This window comes from Loxodonta africana, chromosome 1 (genome assembly GCF_030014295.1).
Source record: "Loxodonta africana isolate mLoxAfr1 chromosome 1, mLoxAfr1.hap2, whole genome shotgun sequence".
Taxonomy (NCBI): domain Eukaryota; kingdom Metazoa; phylum Chordata; class Mammalia; order Proboscidea; family Elephantidae; genus Loxodonta; species Loxodonta africana.
In genome coordinates this window covers 204,713,770-204,734,105 of record NC_087342.1, presented here as the reverse complement: position 1 = coordinate 204,734,105, position 20,336 = coordinate 204,713,770, and the positions used below count along the sequence as shown (strand labels likewise).

Here is a 20,336-nt window from a genome sequence, read left to right as displayed (position 1 = left end):
GAACTAAGAATCACGTTCCTCACCTGTATTATTGTTTGTTTTATAGGCCTGTCTAATCTTTGGCTGAAAAGTGGGCTTTAGGAGTGCCTTCAGTTTGGAAAAGCTTTGATTAGATTGGCTGGAGTCACATACCAAGGATGGAGAGAGGGAGTCAACACTGTTGAACCACATGAACTCATAAGTGGGAAGGAGATGGTTCCCCAGGGGAAGTTTGGGATTCCCTTCTACTGGTTGTATTTCCTGCTATACTCTATTCTGCTCATAGGCTCTCTTCTGAACTCTGCTGTTTAATCTCAGGGATGGGACAAAACAAACCAGGAGAGGAATATACCCAGAATTATAATTACTTGCTATGTGTGTGTATAGGTGGGGGCAGGGGGTATGCAGGGATGGGGGAAGGCAGGGAGAGAGTAGAGCTTCAGCAGATGCTGTGATTAAGTCCAGCCTGACAGACCTTACATGGTATCTAGAGACTAAAGCAGCAGATGAGCCAGGTCAGCAGTCATCACTGGAGATTAGTATGGAAATTACGGTTGTCATAGCAGGTAGTTGGAGTATGGCTAAAGAGTACCCATAAGTAGCAGAGATTTATGTTATACAGAAGTCTCAAGACAGAGAAGGGAAAATCGATACTAATTACAACTGCCATGCACAATAGTCTGACTATATATTGACTCTTGCTAACAATGCACTTTGATTCAAATGTTACCCACAACCTATTCTCAACATGTGGGGTAAGAGGGCTGGGGCTTTAAGAAGGACCAGCAGCTTTGGGTGCTTTTATTTTCTTTTGGAATCTTTCTTAGTAAGGCCCAGCTTCCCTTTAGAACTTCTATTTTGCAGAAATTAAGCAAGCTTTTCATAAATTTTTAGCTAGGACTCCTGGCTTCAGGTCCAACATGTAAAGGGCTTGGGCTTTGTTACTGTCCTCCTAACAAGAAGAAAAAGCTGGACAAACTGAAAACCAACGTCAGAAAACTGAGGATGAAACCACCACCATGAGGTCTGGAAAGACAGATGAATCCAGAGAGTCACAGGTGAAGATCTGCCTAGCTGGAGCAGGAGACACTGGAGCCATAAACCAAAAACCAAACCTATTACTGTTGAATCGATTCCAACTTATAGCAACCCTGTAGGACAGAGTAGAACTGCCCCATAGGATTTCCAAGGAGCGCCTGGTGGATTTGAACTGCTGACATTTTGGTTAGCAGCAGAGCTCTTAACCACTGTGCCATCAGGGGTAGAAACACTTAAATAGTAATTTTGACAAAAACTTGGAAGCTGAATATGGGCTATCATGAGAATGAAAAACCCCTGGAGGCCATAGCCTTAGGGGGTTGCCCACGAATTCATGGACTTGACCTCCTGGAACTCCACCAGTGGTGAAGAGCTGAAAAGGGTCTCTGGAAGGTGGAGAAGAAGAGTAATTGTGGTGAAATATGCCCAGAGCATTCTCCATCACAAAGGCCTACTCTCCAGGGGCAAAGACTTACCAGAGCCTTATCTCACCTGAGGAAAAGGCATTTCTCCCACTCCAGCACCCTCTGGACTGCTGGACTCTCCTAAAGGGAGGAAAATGAAAAGGTAAGGACCATTTGTGAAGGTCACAGCCCAGGGACACAGATCCATGAAAAGACCGAGATTTAACTATAATATTGTAGAACACATCCCCTCTCCCACAACTTACCAGCACACTGACAGGGCTGCAATATAATAACATTGGATTACGGCTGCAAGGGTTTCAAAACATAGGCTCTATCTGAGGAGGAGTTCTTAGGGAAGCCTCAAGTCAACAGAGGAGACAAAAACAAAGACACTAGAGGAATCTGAAGTCTCTTTAGTACCTACAGTGGAAACCCTAGTGGCATAGTGGTTAAGTGCTACGGCTGCTAACCAAGAGGTCAGGAGATCGAATCCACCAGGCGCTCCTTGGAAACTCTATGGGGCAGTTCTACTCTGTCTTGTAGGGTTGCTGTGAGTTGGAATCAACTCAATGGCAGTGGGTTTAGTACCTACAGTTACAGCAAACATTATATTGAGCCCCCCAACTTGTAGCCAGAGCAACATGAAAGCACACACTTAGTATCTATTTACCTCAGTTCCTATTACCAATACATCGTGTCTGATTTTCAACAAATAAATTACAAAGTATGCCAACTGAGCAAGGAAAAAAAAAAAAAAAACACATGTCCAAAGAGACAAAGCAAGCATCGGAACAAGACTCAGATATTAAACAGATGTTGGAATTATCAGACAAGGAATAGCTTGGTTGCAAACCAACAGGTTGGCAGTTCGAATCCACCAGCCGTTCCTTGGAAACCCTATGGGGCAGTTCTACTCTGTTCTATAAGGCCACTATGAGTTGGAATCAACTCGATGGTAATGGGTTTTTTGGTTTAAGATTAACATGTAAAGGACAACATATAAGAACAAATGGGTAATAAAAGCAGCGAGATAGAAATTCTAAGAATCAAAAGGAAGTGCTAGCAATCAAAAACACCGTATGTAACAGAAATGAAAAGTTCCTTTGATGGGCTCGTCAGTAGACTGGAAATAGCCAAGGAAAGCATCAGCAAGCTTGACGACAGATCAATAGAAACTTTCCAAACTGAAATGCAAACACGTCTTAGGTCAGTGAAGGACGTAATTTTCACCCAGTTTCGTCTCCGAGAAGTAACGCTATTAATCACATAAACTACTAGGCCCTCTGACAACTAGTGACTCCTTATGTAAGACTAGTAGTCTTGCTGGAGTTTAGGTCATTGCTTTTAGCTCTACTCAGCAAGTCACAATAACATGCACATACACTCTCACCTGCACAGTTTTGGGTAATCATTGCCCCAGTGTTTCTGATTGATCCATGCCTCAATCAATAATAAAGGACTGGGCAGCCTTTGGAAACCCTGGTGGTATAGAGGTTAAGTACTATGGCTGCTAAGCAAAAGGTCAGCAGTTCGAACCTACCAAGTGCTCCTTGGAAACTCTATGGGGCAGTTCTACTCTGTCCTATATGGTCACTATGAGTCGGAATCGACTTGAAGGCAACAGATCTAGGGTTTTTTTGGACATCATTTAAGAGTCCTTGGTGATGCAAATGGTTAACACGATCATCTGTTAACCAAAAGGTTGATGAGTCAAGTCCACCCAGGGGTGCCTTGGAAGAATGGCTTGGCAATCTATACTTCACAAAATCAGCCATTGAAAACCCTGTCGAGTACAGTTCTACTTTGACACACATGGGGTCACCATGAGTCAAAGCTGCCTCATTAGCAACTGGTTTGGACAGCATTTGTGGGGAAGGGGCAAGCAGCAAGGTCAGCGTTGAGATCTGCCTGACGTCATGCTTTGTTTCAGAGACAGATTCCAGCTAAGAAGTGACAGGTGAGTGTGAGGTAGGGCCTCCACCCTGAGGAACTGAGGTAAGAACAGATTGCCAAGTCAGGAACTGGGCACAAGGTAGGGGCTCACTCTTAGGAAAAAGGGAGAATCCAAGTTGTCAGAAACGAAGCACAAAGACCGGGTCAGTCAAACAACAGGGGCGACTTCCAGTGGAATCCTGCCCACAGTGATATCTCGGAGCACCTCAGGAGCATTCTTCCTGCCTGAAACAAGGCCTTACCTGATCCCAAAGGCCAGGGTGGGTCTGAGTCTGTAAAAGGGCCAAAGTGCTGCTGACCAACAGAGGCAAAGATCTAGAAGTCAGGAATTAGGCAAGGTCTGACCCCTCCTCATGCCTTCTGTGGCTGAGCCCCAGGCACTGACTCACCGCCTTCCCTATCCTGTCGTTGACTTTCCAAGCTTTGGCCAAACCAATGGATGTCACAGAACTTCCACTTTCAATCTTCGAGGGTTTTTCTTACATTATCACATTCCCCTCACCCCCACCTTCCTCCTTAGGCCATAAGTGACCCTAAAAGTTTGTTGAAATGAAACAGTTAATCTTCTTTTTGCAATAAATGCAAAGTCATGTGTTTAACTAAAAGGGAATTTTTTTAAGCAAAAAATAATAATTTTATCCACATATCTGGTAGTGGTATTAATCAAAAAATATACTTCATTCAGCTTTGCTGGTTTTCATTAATTCTCAGCTTCATGAAGTTGCAATAGGATGTTGTCCTGAGGCATGTTGACATTAAAATGAATGCTTATTTTGAAAGACATTATTATAACCCTGGCCAACCATTTCTAACTGCTGCCATAGGAGGACTCCTACATCTTAAATTACTTGTAGAGGCACCTATAAAAGCAATCAGCTGCCTGTGAAAACCGGTAAACCGGAGCCAATAATAAACCACCTCAATTACCCTTTCTCATTAGCTTCTGGAGCCAAACTGATGGAGCCGAAACTTCATCTTTGCTCCTGTTTTTGTTTTGCTTTGAGTTTTGAAATGAAAGTATAGGGCATTCTGCAACCATCAGTCTCAGGAACATGCTGGCAATGTGGCAAATAACAAGAGCTCACACACTCTCAAAGTCACTCTCCTGGAGGGGTGGTTACGGAGGCATGCCCACAGTGCACTACACCATTACATCTCAGACTCCACATTGACTGAAGTCTGTAGTGCAAACAGTTAAGAGTTGGAGTACTAACCATAAGGTTGGCAGTTCGAACCCACCCAGAGATGCCTCCAAAACATAATAGCCATGAAAACCCTATGGAGCACAGTTCTGCTCTGAAATACACAGGGTCACCATTAGTCAGAATTGACTTAACTGGTTTGGTTTCATTTGGTGTGAATGGCTTTAATACTTTAGCATATGTCTATATTTTGTTTTACTTTATAATAGTTTCCTTCACTGGAAAATGGGAGTGTTGTTGTTGTTTTAAACCAAACTTTCATCTTTTTTTAGGAAATTCCCAATACTATGGCTTTATATACCAGAGACTACACACCACACATTGAAAGCAGATGTAAACTGTATACAGCAACAATCAAACCTCAATGCGTCTGAAACAAACTTCTAACAATGTACCTTTTAACAGATAGACTCATACTTTATTTTTGCAAATTTAATATAGAAAAATATCATAATGTGAATATAACTGTTGCTCTTTTTGTAACATGGTTTGGGATAAGCAGTGCAAGTCATGAAAGGGGTTCTTTTTCAGGATGGTCTTCTCTCTTCTGACTGGGCTGCAGTTAATACCGAATTCTATTTCAGCTGCTGCATTTACATGAGAGAATATTGGACACAGTCAGTAAAACTGGTTTTAAAATGTATGGCATTCAATAACAAATATTATAAAGCCATGAACTAAAACAATTTTTTAAATATTTTATAAGTACTAAAAGCAAACTTTAAACTTCATGATTTAAGCTAAGCACTCCAATTTTCAAAATAGCTTTAACATTTTCTACCAACATAGAATAGTAGAGAGCTTATTTTAAAAACGAGGGAAGAAAAAGGAGAGTAAACATGACATATCAGATAAACATCCATTCAGTGTGTTTATATATAATGTCATTTCATTAATCTCCTCTTTTTCCAGCTGTTGATCAATATGTAGTTCTAGCATCACAAATGTGTCCTTGGTTGTAATCTTTGAGCTTATTAAGTTCTGTCATCATTTCTACACTCCATCTTTGGAGGGAGGTGGTTGGGGGACTCTTGGTACATGCAGATATTTGCTTAAGATTGTAAAGACAGAAAATAAATGTGCCAGGAGTCTGAAGCTGAGACCACTGCTCTGTTTGTTAAGCACTTTCACATTCTTTTGTCTCTGTGATGCCTCAGGTAAAGTCACACTAAATAATTCACAGAGGTGCTCATTTTGTTTGTTCTCTATCAGTCCCTTCAGATTCTTTCTTTGCTTCCCTTCCCTACTCCTCAAAGAATAGAACTGGTTGGACCGTCATTAAAACATATCTAACATAAAATGAGTGTATGTACATATGTACATGCACACACTTCCTTTTCAAGGACTGGGTAGCTCCTCGTTTTCTATCAAATAATCCTTTTTCATATACTTGGTGCCCCTCACTAATCTCCACACTCCAAGGTAAGCATCCTTTAGTGACCTTTTGCTCATTTCTTCTGAGGTGTCTGTGATGTGGGAACTCCTGGCCACCAGCGGGATTCCTCTGGGGCTGCCCCTCGCCTCTCGCCCACTCTGTCGAGTGGAGCCACCTGCTGCCTCTCCACCTTCTGACCCACCAGTTCCACCCTCCCCAGGCAGCTCCTCCATCACGAACGGCAGCTGGTCTCCACTTGGCTGCGACTCCTCTCCCCTGGTCTGCGTCTCCAGGTCCTCGTAGTTGCTTTGCTTTCTGGTCTCCACAAATTTGGCCACACAGTAAATGACGGAGCCCAAGGTGTTCACTACAACGCCGGCTATAAACAGAGAGGTGGGCTCCACGTCGCTGAAGGCCACCATGCCCACCGTGATGGTGGCGATGCTCTTCACCACGCCCACGAAGCTGGTGGTCACGGCTGAGTTGATGTAGGTGCAGTGCAGCGTGGTGAAGTTCATGGCGCAGCCGATCAGGATGCAGGCCACGAAGATGCAGACCATGGCTGGGTCCTTCCAGCCGGGGAAGGCCCAGGCGTGGATGGAGTCCGTACTAGCGAAGGAGAAGACGACCAGCAGCGGGGTGGCGGAGACAGCGATGACGTACTGCGCTGTGAGCGGCCCGTGCTCTGTGTCCGCGCTCGCCTTCTGGATGAGCACCAGGTAGGCAGCGTGCACCAGCACAGCCAGCACGCCCGTTACGTACCCGATGGGGTCGCCCGTCAGGTCACCGGCTCCTGGGGCGCACGAGGGGGACGGTGGAGCCAGGAGGGGAAGGAAAAGAGAGAGAAGACACAGGGTTGGCGTGGGTGGGTTTCCACTTGGGCAATGTGTCGGGCTGAAAAGTAGACGGAGTTCGCGCCCCAGCTCTGCCCACCGAATTCCTGAGTGATATTATGTATCCTCGCGTGCCTCGGCTATCGGTATAAAATCGGAGAGCCCAGCACAGTGCTCAGTGCGATCCGTAAGGAGAGGCGTCTTCCCTGCCATATCTCCGGGTCACCCCGTCTACCTCTGTCCGCCACAAAGGCCCTACAGAACGCAGACGCCCTCGGGGTCGGAGCCAGATCACCCAGAGCGTGATACCCCTGCACCCCATCCTCCTCCAGGAGGAAGGAGAAGCTCCAGCTAGTGGACTCCAACCCTGAGCGCGCCAGGCTCAAGGCGCAGAACGCCTCCCCCTCTGCCCCCAGCGAGGGTTTCCTGCTCCCTCCCGCTCGCATCTCGCTCACTCTGCCGATCCCGGCTAGCACTTGGATCTCAGTCCGCCCCAGTCTGCCTGGTGCCCTCAGCCCCCGGAGACCTCAAACCAGCCTGGCTCCTAAACCTCGTTTCCATCCCCCTTCAAACCCTCCCCCCCCCGCCCAAATCTAGCCGGGCGTGACCGAGGGAGGTTCAGGGACCCCCTCCTTCCGGCCCAATCTATGGTTGGAGGATTTCAGCTCCCAAGCTCAGGGGGCTCCCCACCCTCCCCGAAGGAAGGAAGAGGTGAAAGGGGAAGACCAAGAGGGTCGGGATGGGCGATACCGAGTGAAGCAAGGGCGAGGGTCGGAAGCCAGGATAATCTGGATGGGGGAGGGGTCTGAAGGAGGTGCCCCGAGCGCTGGAAGGGCACCGATGGGTCTCAGAAGTCCGGTTTGTGAACCAAGCGACCACGTTCAAAGCGCTATGCCGCTCTGTCTCAGTCTCCCCATCTGGAAGTGAGGGTGGTGCACTAAGTCATTCCCGCGGTCTCTGCCAGGTGGGCTGGGGTGGGGTGGGGTGGGCTGGGGTGGGCTGGGGTGGGGTGGGCTGGGGGTCCGCGAGGGTCCCGCTCACCTGCCAGGGCGGCGCCGCAGGTGGTGATGAGCACGGCCGTGAGCACCCCCGGCGAGGGCGCGCCGTTCTTGAGCACCAGGACACCGATGAGCATGGTGACCAGGGGCAGGCAGCGCTTGAAGACCACGTACATGGGCAGGCTAAGGCCGCGCAGCGACCAGAGCGTGAGGCTGGACTGCAGAGTGGAGAGCACTGCGACCCCCGCGAAGGAGCGCGCCAGGCTCAGGCCGAAGGGGGGCACGGCAATGAGCCCGAGGCGCCGCAGCAGCTCCAGGCTCAGCGCCGCCGTGGAGCTGGTCAGACACTGCACCAGCGTCAGGAAGGAGAACTGGTAGTGGCTGATGAGGAACTTGAGCAATATGTTGAGGGAGCCCGAGAAGACCCCGTGCGCTATGGCCACCGAGATGCCCAGTATACGGCCACGGCACAGCTGCCGCATCCCGTCGGCCCCGCCGCCCCTCTCGGGTGGCGGAGCTCTGAGACCTGACGGAGAACTGGGAGAAGAGTCGGCAGGAGAGCGCGGAGAAGCGGAGCAAGGGCGGCGGGGGCGCCCGCCCAGCGCGGTGAGGGCAGGGGGAGCCGCCTCGGCTGCAGGGCGTCCTCGCAGCTCGGCTGCTCGGCGTCCGACTGCCCCGCAACTCCGGGGAGGCAGTGGCAGCGGTGCCGGGGGCGGAGGACTCCGAAAAGTGGCAGAGGTGGGGGGCTGGTCTGAGAGGAGTGGCGGGAATCCTAGCGACAGCGATTTGTAAGTAGGTGACGAGCTGGGTTGTCCCGCGCGGTTTCACCGGCGGAGAGGATGTGCTGCGGCGGGAAGTTCGGAGGCCGGGTGCTCCCTTCTTCTCCCGCACCGCAGGCTGCTCCCGCTTGCCCCTTCCTCTGTGCTCACATCCGAGGGGCGGCGGTTCGGGAGCTGGGGGCACCGCTAGGGACGATTTTAGAAACCACAGCTCTTCTAGGTCAAACACGTTTATTGACCGCAACAAGTGACCACCCCCCAGGATCCCCCTCCCCGGTGCCTCAGGGGCTTTTCCACCCACAATCCCTCCCAGCGCAGCCGCAAGAAGTTGTGCAGCTGCCTGCCTGGGAAACGAAGACCGTCGGAGCGGCGGGGCACCCTGATACTCCCGGTTCGGCCGCCGACGCCGGAACCAAGAAGGAGCCCGAGGCTCAGGGATATGCTTTGGGGACCGAAGGCTGGCAGACCCGCTTCCCGTCCTGAGCAATGCGCATCCCTGTCCTAGCGCCTTACCGGGTCCTGGGATGATGCGCGCGACTGCGGGGAGCTTCCGCGGGACTTGGCGGGGCAGCGGTGCCTGGGGACAAGGGTAGAGGGCACATATTGGACCGGACGTAAAGATGTAAAAATAACAGCAGGACCGAAGTCTGGCGCAAGCCTCCTCTACCCGAGTCAGAGGGGCCCGGGACCACTGCGGGCCGAGTGGAGAGCGGGGAGGGATTGGAGCGCCGCGGGGAAGGGCTTGGCGGGGGCAGGAGCCTGGGGCCCTTCCCGAGCCCCGGGAGTCGTGCAGCGTCCTCTGGATCCCAGAGAACCGACCAGGGCCTGCGGGGCCGGCGTGGGCTGCTTTAGGGAGGAGGGCAGCCAGAGAGGAACTACACACCCCCTCCATCTTATCTCCCCGGGCCAGTGCACCCTTTTACCCTACAGGAACTGTGAACTGTTTGCTTCCCATCTGGCTAAGGAAAAGAGGAATTTTTATTTTCTGCTGGCGTAAGACCTCCGTGACCCTTTCATCTGAATTCAGTTCCCTGGAAAGGATCATCCGGACCCTTCGTAAACTCAGCACCAGCAGAGGGGTTCCCTCAGCCAAGGTCACCGCTGACCTCCAGGCACCGTTTAGTTTTTGCCCTACTTAGAAATTACGGCCGGGGCCGCTTTTAGGTGAGAGAGAGAGAGCTTGAGGTTGATGCGCTCCACCTCTCCTTTCGTTCACTGCCAGCCATTTTCTTCTCTTAGACTCTCAACCCCGCAGGGAGCCCAACCTCCCTAACCTTTAAAACGCTACACGACATTGCCTTACGAATACACAGGATCCAATTCTTGAGGCAGTCTTCTGGTTTCTATTCTTTATCTCCACCTTTATGCTGAAAACACGGCACTTGAAGCTGTGATAATTATTACTGCAACTGAAAAATACAAGTGTACAGCAGGGTTCAGCAGCATCATTGCACCCCTCCATCAGGGCCAAATATATGGGTGGTGGGTGCTCATTATGATGGGCGAGAGCTCAGTCTCAACCAGTCCACCACCTGATGGGCCCAGCGCCTCCCCTTCCCTCTCCTGCTCATTATGATGGAAGAGAACTCAGTCTCAACCAGTCCACCACCTGATAGGCCAAGTGCTTCCCCTTCCCTCTCTCTCAGAGGTGGGCACTCAGGAAATTGTCTACTGATGCCCCACTGTGCCAACTTTCCAGGAAAAGCACTAGAAAGCCTTACACTGAAAACAGGAGTCCCTGTTCCCCAGCGAACTCTTGGTTTTTGTTGCTAGAATTTGTAGTTTACACAGGATTGATTGGCCATTTCAGGAACTCTGTTTTTCAAGTGTTGAGGTAGGGGCAGATTAACCAATAGGCAAGGTAAGCATGGTGCTTACCTTGTTTACCAGATCATCTGTAGTGAACAATTTCACACAATTCATATGTGAAATTGTTCACTCCAGATTAGTAAATTGTTGTTGTTAGGTGCCGTCAAGTCGGTTCCGACTCATAGTGATCCTATTGGACAGAGCAGAACTGCCCCATAGAGCTTCCAACGAGCAGCTGGTGGATTTGAACTCCCACCTTTTGGTTAACAGCTGAGCTTTTAGCCACTATGCGACCAGGGCTCCAGATTAGTAAGTAAACACAAGTAAACCTGGGCTTACAGGGTCATCCACCCCTGTCAAGGATTGTAAATTTGAAAAGAGGATTTAATTCTGTAGGGAGGTGCTGTGAGGTTGGAAGAAAAACAGATGCCAGCTGAGAAGCAGAATCTTTGATATGGTGAAAAAAATGTGAAACTGTTCACTACAGATGACCTGGTAAGCAAGGTAAACACTATGCTTACCTTGCATAGTGGATAATCCACACCTGGTTGATGTTATTTCTTTAGGAGATCACGAGGCCTGAAGCAGCAGTTCAAATTATGTGTATGTGTGTGGCATAACTATATTCAAAGAATACTCAGAGAAAAATTCTTTGAAAATTAACTTTTTAAAAACATCAGCGCATAACGGATTTCTGCTTCTTGGGACCATTTCAGTTAAAGGTTGGTCGCTTCAAACCAACTTAAGTGAATATAATAAAGAATTGCCTGCACAGACCTAGTTTTGGAACGATTCACTTCTCCCAAAAATTATAATTGCTTCCATTTGTGATACTAACATCAGGTAAAAGATTTGGGGCTGATTCAGCTATCTTATCCTTTCTCATTTAGGCAAGAAAATTTAGCTTGATATTTGAAATGTACAGTGACATGAAGCAGAATAAATTTTCTCTACTTTATTGCAAACACTTCTTTCCCATTAAAACTTTCATTTTCTTTCTTCTTTTTTTTTTTTAATTTTAACCTCATCTCCCACATAGTTACTAAGAAAGCTTCTAAAGAAAAGTGGGAAAAACGAGAGTACTGTGTTTAGCAAGGTTAATTAGCAAGACTGCAAATCTGAAGGTCAAATAGCTATTTAATCTACTAGTATCAAGGTATCAGGGGTCAGACTCAAGCTCCGTATCTTTGGAGCTACTCAATAAACATTAACAGTGTTAAATAAATCTCTTAGTTCATTCATTTGTTCATTCAACAAACACATCCACTCCTACCCACTGCTGTTGAGTCAGTTCCGACTCAAAAACAAACACATAGAGCACATAGAGCAAGTATTTTGTGCTAGGCAGTCTCTGAGCCACAGAGCATTTCAAGATGAGCACTCATCTTTGTCCTCAGGGATTCACAGCTGGGGGTGAGGCAATACAATGAAGCTAACGCATCAATGGGGTCTTGTGGCAGGAAAGAGGGTAGCACTGAGGAGGGCAATTAAGTCAGCTCGAGAGGGTTATCAGAGAAGACTTCCTAGAGAGGGAAATATGGGCTTTTTTGAATATTTTAATTTATTAATTGTTGTCTTAGTTATCTCATGCTGCTATAACATAAATACCAAAAGTGGGTGGCTTTAACAAACAAAAATTTATTTCCTCACAGTTTAGGAGGCTAAAAGTCCAAATTCAGGGGGCTGGCCCTAGGGGAAAGTTTTTTCTCTGTGTTGGCTCTAGAAGGTCCTTGTCTCTTCTGAGCTTCTGTTCCTGGGCAATCTTCATATGACTTGGCCTTTCTTCCCCATCTCAGCTTCTTTCCCTGTTCGTTTAATCTCCTTTATATCTTAAAGGAAATTAACTCAGGACACACCCTATACTAATCCTGCCTTATTAACATAACAATGACAACCCATTCCCAAATGGGATTATAACCATAGGCATAAAAAAAAAAAAAACCAAACCTGTTGCCATCAGAGTGATTCTGACTCATAGCAACCCTATAGCACAGAGTAGAACTGCAGGGTTTCCAAGGAGCGGCTGGTGGATTTGAACTGCTGACCTTTTGGTTAGCAGTCGTAGCTCCTAACCACTGTGCCACCAGGGCCCCACCACAGCTTAGAGGTTAGGATTTATAACACTTATATTTGGGGGACACTATTCAATCCATAACAATTGCAAAAGTAACACATGTTCATTGTAGTATATAAAAGGAAAACAAACTTCATAAATAAGTGAACATACTATCTCCAATATCCCCCACTGCAAACCCCACACCTACTCCACTACACAGAAGCTACTATAGTTAAGAGTTTAGTGTGGAATCTTTTCATCTTTTTGTATGCATTTTATACACATGTACACCCCACCCTCCCCCCGCCTTTGTTTAAACAAAGTCAGGATACCTTACGCATTTGTCTGTAATTTGCTACTTGTAAATACATAATGTGGTAACCATTCTCCAAGATAGCCCCCAATGATCTCCCGCTTCCTCGTATTCATACCCTTGTGTTAACTCCTCCCACATTACACCATGCTTGATCTGGGTGATGATCTGTCACTCGTCTGAGGTTAGATTATAAAAGACTGAGCTTTCAGTTGGGTTGTCTCTCTCTTGGATCACGCAATCTAGAGGAAGCCAGGTGCCATGTTGTGAGGACACTCAGCCATCCAGTGGAGCCGCACATAGTAAACACTTAAGGCCAACAACCATGTAAGTGACTGGAAGCTGATCCTTTAGCCCCAGATGAGCCTAAGATGTCTACAGCCCCCGCTGAGAGCTTAACTGCAACCTCATGAGAGACCCTAAGCTGCTCCTAGATCCCCAACCCACAGAAACTGAAAGATGTTTGTTGTCTTAACTGCTAAATTTTAGGGTGATCTGTTAAACAACAATAGATAACTCATACACATATAAACAAACAGCAACGAATCCATGTCAAAACATACAGTTCTATCTCATTCTTTTAAATGATTGTTCCGTAGTATAACCTTTCTCCTGTTACTTTCCAAACAGTGATGTAATAAATAATCTTGGACATTTATTTGTACACACTTCTGCAAGTATTTGGGGGTAGGGGTGGGGAAGGAATCCTGGAACTGCAACTGTTGGGTCAAAGGGTAATTTTAAATCTCGACTTATTGCCAAACTACCTTCCAAAAAGGTATACAACAGGGCTGTGACTTTACCAAATATTGTATAGTATCGATATTTAAAATGTTTGCCAAACTGATAAGCAAAAAAAAAGGGATCTCATTTTAATTTGCACATCTTTTGTTGCCAAGGAGACAAAGTCTGAGCATCTTTTGGAAATGAATGAAACGTCTGCATTTCCACTTTTGTGAACTGTCTACTGACAACCTTTGCCCGCTTTTATGTTTGGCTATTTTTGGGGTGAGTTTTGAGCTCTCTATATATTCTGGATATCACTCATTTGTTACATATGTTGCAAATATATCCTTCCAATATACCCTGTCTTTTTTTTTTTAAAATGGTGTGTTTTAGTATTGAATTTTTGTATGTTGTTGTCTTGGTTATCCAGTGCTGCTAAAACAGAAATACCACAAGTGGATGACTTTAACAAAGAGAAATTTACTCTCTCACAGTTTAGGAGGCTCAAAGTCCAAATTCAGTGTGCCAGCTCTAGGAGAAAGCTTTCTCTCTCCGTCAGTTCTGGGGGAAGGTCCTTGTTGTCAATCTTCCCTCTGGTCCAGGAGCTTCTCACTGCAGAAGCTTTGAGCTCAAGGATGGCAATCTGCTCCTGGCGCTGCTTTCTTGGTGGTATGAGGTCCCCATGTCTCTCTACTCACTTCTCTCTTTTGTATCTCAAAAGAGAGTGACTTAAGACACAGCCTAACCTTGTAGATTGAGTCTTGTCTCATTAACATAACTGCCACTAATCCTGCATCATTAACATCATACAGGTAGGATTTACAGCACATAGGAAAATCACATTAGATGACAAAATGGTGGACGATCACACAATATGGAGAATCATGGCCTAGCCAAGTTGACACACATTTTGGGAGGACACAATTCAATACATAACAGTTGTCAATCTTTTTCTTTAGTCATTTCACATGACTTTTAAATGATAAGAATTTGCCAAGCCAAGAGCAGGGCACTCAGGCACATGGACTAGCTTGAGCAAAGAAAGATGAAAACCTGCGTTATTTGCATGGGAATGTGTGACCCCCTAGTGTTGTTGGGGAGTCCTAGTGGTACAGTGGTTAAAAGCTATGGCTGCTAACCAAAACGGTTGGCAGTTCGAATCTACCAGCCACTCCTTGGACACCCTATGGGGCAGTTCTACTCTGCTCTGTAGGGTCATTATGAGTCGGAATCAACTCTTATAGCAAAGGGTTTAGTTCTTTTTTGGTTTAATGTTGTTGGAGCACAAAGGGCGTGACAATTGGAGAGATGCTATGCTGCAGAGAAAGGCAGGAACTAGACCCCAGAGGACCTTGGCTGCTGGAACTTTTTCCTGTAGGCAATCCTATAAACAGAGAAAGGTTTTATATTAGAATTGATGTAATCAGGCTGCGTTTTAGATCAGTCCCCCGAAACTGTGTTGAGAATGGCTCTGGCGCACAGAACTAGAAACAGACACACCGTTTAGGAAGCTGCTGCAATTGCCCAAAGGGAAGATAATAATGGCTTGAACTAAGGTGGTGGTGACTGGATTAACGGGAAGAGACAGAATGGATTAATATTCCGGGGGTAAAAGGGACAGGACTTGGAGATCTATTCATTGTGTGTGGAGTAGAGAGGTGGGAATAAGGGAAAGAACAAGAATGATGTTTAGGTCTTTAGCTTGAGTGCCTGGGTGGACAGCATTGATAACAAATAAAAACACATGTGCAGAAGGAGAAGCAGGTTTAGTGAGCAAGATGAGTTTAGTTAGAATAAAATGAATGCAACAGCATGTGGGAGACCCAGTTCCAAATCTTGACTATTTCCCTGTGGGCCAATTTCTGTTATTCCTAGGAAAAGTAGGCCATGTGGCAGGACCATGGCTTTGGATCCAGTCATACCAGACTTCAAATTCCAGTTCTATTACTTCTGGCCATTATGACTCCTGAGAGCCTTGGTTTCCTCTTTTGGAAAAGTGGGAGGGGTACCTTGCAGGGGATTTTTAAAGATTAAAAGAGATAATATGTATAAAACATCTCATATAGTCTCCAGATCACAAGAGTGCTCAGTGATCGTGATTTTCCTTTTCCTTCAGTCACTCTTTGGTGCTGTCCTGTCACTGGGCGCTGGAACAGCTTGGGGAGGCAGACAGGAAGAAGGCTAAGAACTCAGTGGAGGGGAGACAAAGGATGATTTTTCCCAATCCAGGGGAATGACTGATTCTCCTCTAAAGTCCAGAAGCTGCCTATCAAGAACTAGAAAAATCTAGTGAACTCTGATATGGAGACCCCCCCAAAAAATTATCATGAGGTATCTGACCTAAGTAAGAGAAGCTGAAGTGGGGTCCAGACTTCAAATTCACTCTCTTTAGAAAACCAGTAGAACCAGAAAATGAAACTAGTTAGGGCAGTTCTGTCTGTTTTCTGGTATCTAAGGGAATGTGGCTTCTCCTTGTAACAAAGCCAAGGAAATTTTATGTAACTCCTAAATTTGCAGAGAAGAAGGTCCTGTGGCTTCTCTGTGAAATCTTTATGGTAACTAAATGGCAATTAACCAACAAAATACCCATATCAATAAGTAGTAGCTATCTTACCTCAGCAAGCACCAATCAGAATTTTGACAGCTTGTTTCCAAAGGACCCTGAACCCAAACAGCTCATCTCTATGATTTGTTCCCAAGGAGTCTTAAAATAAAACTTGTAAATCACCAATCAGTGTAATGTCACTAAGTAGGCAGCTAGTGAACAAAGCTCTATAAACCAATCATTATTAAGGTCTTACTTTTTTATCCCACCTTTGACAATAATGTAGCTTTACTTCCTTCTGTAACAGTATATTACTCCCTGCTTGTGATTCAGTTGATTCTGCTAGCCTGGTGCACACTAGTGGGGCCCTCATGGCAATGATTGTCTTTGTCTTGGCTTAATAAAATCTCTTTTAATTAAATTTGAGTCTGAGTTTTTCCCCCACAACATTTTGGCAATGAAGATGGGATCCAAAGCCATCTTCCTGCAGTGGGAACTTTGAAGGGTCAAGGATCGGAGCAGGCCAGCAACAGGTCCCTTTGTGCCCTACCTTATCTACCAACCCCCGGAGACCCCATGAAAGTAAGTGCTCTTGGATTTGAATCCCATAATTTATGGAGCGTTTCTCTGAGATTTTTTTATTAAGCCTTTTGTTGTGTTTTTTTGTCCCAGCACACTTTTACTTGTGTTTTTCTGTCTGGAATCTCTTGAACGTCCCAGTAAGCTTTCACTTGTTTCTCTGTCCAGATTTTCTTGGACCTCTCAGCAAGCTTTCACTTGTTTTTCTGTTTGGATTTCCTCAGACATCTTGGTAAGTTTTTACTTGTGTTGTTTAAATTTGAACATCTCAGTCAGTACAGAGGTAGATCTATTTTCGAAGAGTATTTCTTTGTGGTTTTGGAAAAGCTCAAAGTAATTCTCTACTCAGGTCGTTCATCTTTAAGATTACTCAAAGGTGAAGTTTTCATGCCATCTAGTGACACGTGGTTGTATCTGCAGATCCCTGAACTTAGAGTTGCATGTGCTGAAGCTCTGGTAAGACAGGGGATTGTTGCTTAATGGCCACATAAAAATAGCTTCCTTAAAGGATGATTGGGAAACTTTTGACAATTTCAGGGGGGCTTTGCTTTTGACTAGGGAGTAAAAGTGACTGTAGGAGGTTTATGTGATTTGTCAGAGATAGAGTTTCAGGCTGGTATCAGGTCTGGGAAAATTTTGAACTCAGTAAAAATTAACTTTTCTGTGCAGTGGATTGGAAAAAAGGAGGCTCTAAGTAATTAACAAAGTTAATTTTTAGGCACCTAGTAAAAGTTGCCTCTACTTCTTTGCCAGCCTTTTTTTTTTCTTTCTTTTTACTTGTCTACCGAAAAATCACTCTTCCTGCTAAGACTAACAGGTTTGACTCATAAAATAGCTCCAATCAAAGAAACTCCTTGATAAGTAAATTAATGGCCTAGAGCCACACAGCAACTATAAACTCAACCAAGCTAGAAATAACACATTGGCTGGAAAGATGCCCAGGCTAGTCTTGCTTTAAAAAAGATGGCTGAAGAAATACTTAAAGAAGTCCTAGAAATAACAATGAGTTCTATGTAAAACTCTAAACCTAACTGCCCTGTTAAGAAAGGGAGAAAACCTCATTTAGAAATGCCTTTTAAAATTAAATACCCTGAAGAAAAAGATAAACCTTCACAGTCACTTTTACTCCCTAGTCAAACGCAAAGCCCCCTGCAATCATCATAAGTTTCCCAATTATTCTTTAAGGATGCCATTCTCATTCATGACCATGATAATTCCACTTGCGATCACAATAAAAAAAGAGAGAACAGTTACAGTTAAAACACCTGTAGGCATGGCACCTGTATAAAAACCTATAAACCTAGTTTATCAAGATTTGTCTTAATTAATTAATATGTTAGTAGGACCTAGAAAAGCCCCAAAACAGGCTGAAGAAGCACACTGAACAAGAAGACAGAACAAGGGGATACCGATTGGTTTAAAGTCAGGTATGTGTGCGTCAGGGTTGTATCCTTTCACCATACCTATTCAATCTGTATGCTGAACAAATAATCCGAGAAGCTGGACTATGTTAAGAACAGGGCATCAGGATTGAAGGAAGACTAATTAACAACCTGCGTTATGCAGATGACACAACCTTACCTGCTGAAAGTGAAGAGGACTTGAAGCACTTACTAAATGAAGAACAGAGAACACAGCCTTCAGTACAGATTGCACCTCAACATAAAGAAAACGACTGGACCAATAAGCCACATCATTATAAATGGAGAAAAGATTGAAGTTGTTGAGGATTTCATTTTACTTGGATCCACAATCAACACCCAGGGAAACAGCAGTCAAGAAATCAAACGATGCATTGCATTAGGTAAATCTGCTGCAAAGGACCTCTTTAAAGTGTTGAAAAGCAAAGATGTCCCCTTGAAGACTAAGGTGTGCCTGGCCCAAGCCATGATATTTTCAATCGCATCATATGCATGTGAAAGCTGGACAATGAATAAGGAAGACGGAAGAAGAATTGATGCCTTTGAACTGTGGTGTTGGCGAAGAGTATTGAATATACCATGGACTGCCAAAAGAACAAACAAAGCTGTCCTGGAAGAAGTACAACCAGAATGCTCCTTTGGACACATTATCAGGAGGAATCAGCACCTAACAACAACAACAACAAGTTTTTAAAACGCCAACCATAAGGTTTTTTTTTTTTTTCGAGAAAAATTAGTTGGACCAAAGTTCAAAGCTACAAACAAGAAAAAAAAAACTGTTTATTGTTTAGCTAAACTATTTACAAAATAAACTATTTACAAAATATTGTACTTTAATTCAAGTGTTACAGACTGGACTAAGAAACAATTCCCATTACTAAACTGCCTTTGGCTTTTAAACACTGGATCCTTTTGATTCTGAACAAGCAGTCCCTAAAGAAGAACTTATAAATTAGGAGGAAGTGAAATACTACCAGCACCCAACAACTAAGCTTTGATGAAAACCTAATAGCAAAATTGTTTACCAAATTATTTATGTACCATAATTCAGAATTTACATTTACCCTTGCATTTAAACAGAGATGAAATAATTCTCTTATTAGGAAATACGGGTAAAGAATCCTTTGAATCTACTGTTGTTGTTGTTAGGTGCCGTCCAGTCGGTTCCAACTCATAGCGACCCTATGCACAACAGAACGAAAGACTGCCCGGTTATGCTTCAGCTCACTGTTGCAGTCACTGTGTCAATCCACCTCGTTGAGGGTCTTCCTCTTTTCCGCTGACCCTGTACTCTGCCAAGCATGATGTCCTTCTCCAGAGACTGATCCCTCCTGACAACATGTCCAAAGTATGTAAGATGCAGTCTCACCATCCTTGCCTCTAAGGAGCATTCTGGTTGTACTTCTAAGACAGATTTCTTCGTTCTTTTGGCAGTCCACGGTATATTCAATATTCTTCACCAACAACACAATTCAAAGGCGTCAACTCTTCATCGGTCTTCCTTATTCGTTGTCCAGCTTTCACATGCATATGATGGATTGAAAATACCATGGCTTGGGTCAGGCGCACCTTAGTCTTCAGGGTGACATCTTTGATCTTCAACACTTTGAAGAGGTCCTTTGCAGCAGATTTGCCCAATGCAATGCATCTTTTGATTTCTTGACTGCTGCTTCCATGGATGTTGATTGTGGATCCAAGTAAAACGAAACCCTTGACAATTTCAATCTTTTCTCCGTTTATCATGATGTTCCTCATTGGTTCATTGGTACAATTGTGAGGATTTCTGTTTTCTTTATGTTGAGGCGTAATCCATACTGAAGGCTGTGGTCTTTGATCTTCATTAGTAAGTGCTTCAAGTCCTCTTCACTTTCAGCAAGCAAGGTTGTGTCATCTGCATAACGCAGGTTGTTAACGAGTCTTCCTCCAATCTTGAAGCCCCATTCTTCTTCATATAGTACAGCTTCTCGGATTATTTGTTCGGCATACAGATTAAATAGGTATGGTGAAAGAATACAACCCTAACACACACCTTTCCTGACTTTAAACCAATCAGTATCCCCTTGTTCTGTCCGAACAACTGCCTCTTGATCTATGTAAAGGTTCCTCATGAGCACAATTAAGTGTTTTGGAATTCCCATTCTTCGCAGTGTTATCCATAGTTTGTTATGATCCACACAGTCGAATGCATTTGCATAGTCAATAAAACACAGGTAAACACCCTTTTGGTATTCTCTGCTTTCAGCCAGGATCCATCTGACATCAGCAATGATATCCCTGGTTCCACGTCCTCTTCTGAAACCGGCCTGAATTTCTGGCAGTTCCC

General features: G+C 45.2%; 2 protein-coding genes across 2 annotated transcripts in view; both read right to left on the bottom strand.

Moving 5' to 3' along the window:
- Positions 1-5,058: 5,058 nt before the first annotated feature.
- SLC35D3 (solute carrier family 35 member D3) lies at positions 5,059-8,267 on the bottom strand. Its single transcript, XM_003404033.4, has 2 exons — positions 7,829-8,267; positions 5,059-6,747 (listed from the first exon to the last, which is right to left on the bottom strand). Exons 1-2 carry the CDS (start codon positions 8,265-8,267, stop codon positions 5,918-5,920), a joined length of 1,269 nt encoding a protein of 422 aa, XP_003404081.1. The 3' UTR covers positions 5,059-5,917.
- A 6,406-nt stretch (positions 8,268-14,673) lies between these two features.
- The window catches only part of PEX7 (peroxisomal biogenesis factor 7), a 128,849-nt gene continuing 123,186 nt past the window's right edge, over positions 14,674-20,336 (bottom strand). The window contains exon 10 of the mRNA XM_064291268.1: positions 14,674-14,852. Coding sequence (XP_064147338.1) covers positions 14,721-14,852 — 132 coding nt within the window. The 3' untranslated portion in view covers positions 14,674-14,720. The remainder of the gene's footprint in view (positions 14,853-20,336) is intronic.

Bases quoted from the DNA above. Each gene is read 5' to 3' on its own strand.
- SLC35D3 (XM_003404033.4), bottom strand. From the start codon at position 8,267: ATGCGGCAGCTGTGCCGTGGCCGTATACTGGGCATCTCGGTGGCCATA. The intron at 6,748-7,828 runs GTGAGCGGGACC...CGTGCGCCCCAG, and splicing joins CTGCGGCGCCGCCCTGGCAG to GAGCCGGTGACCTGACGGGC.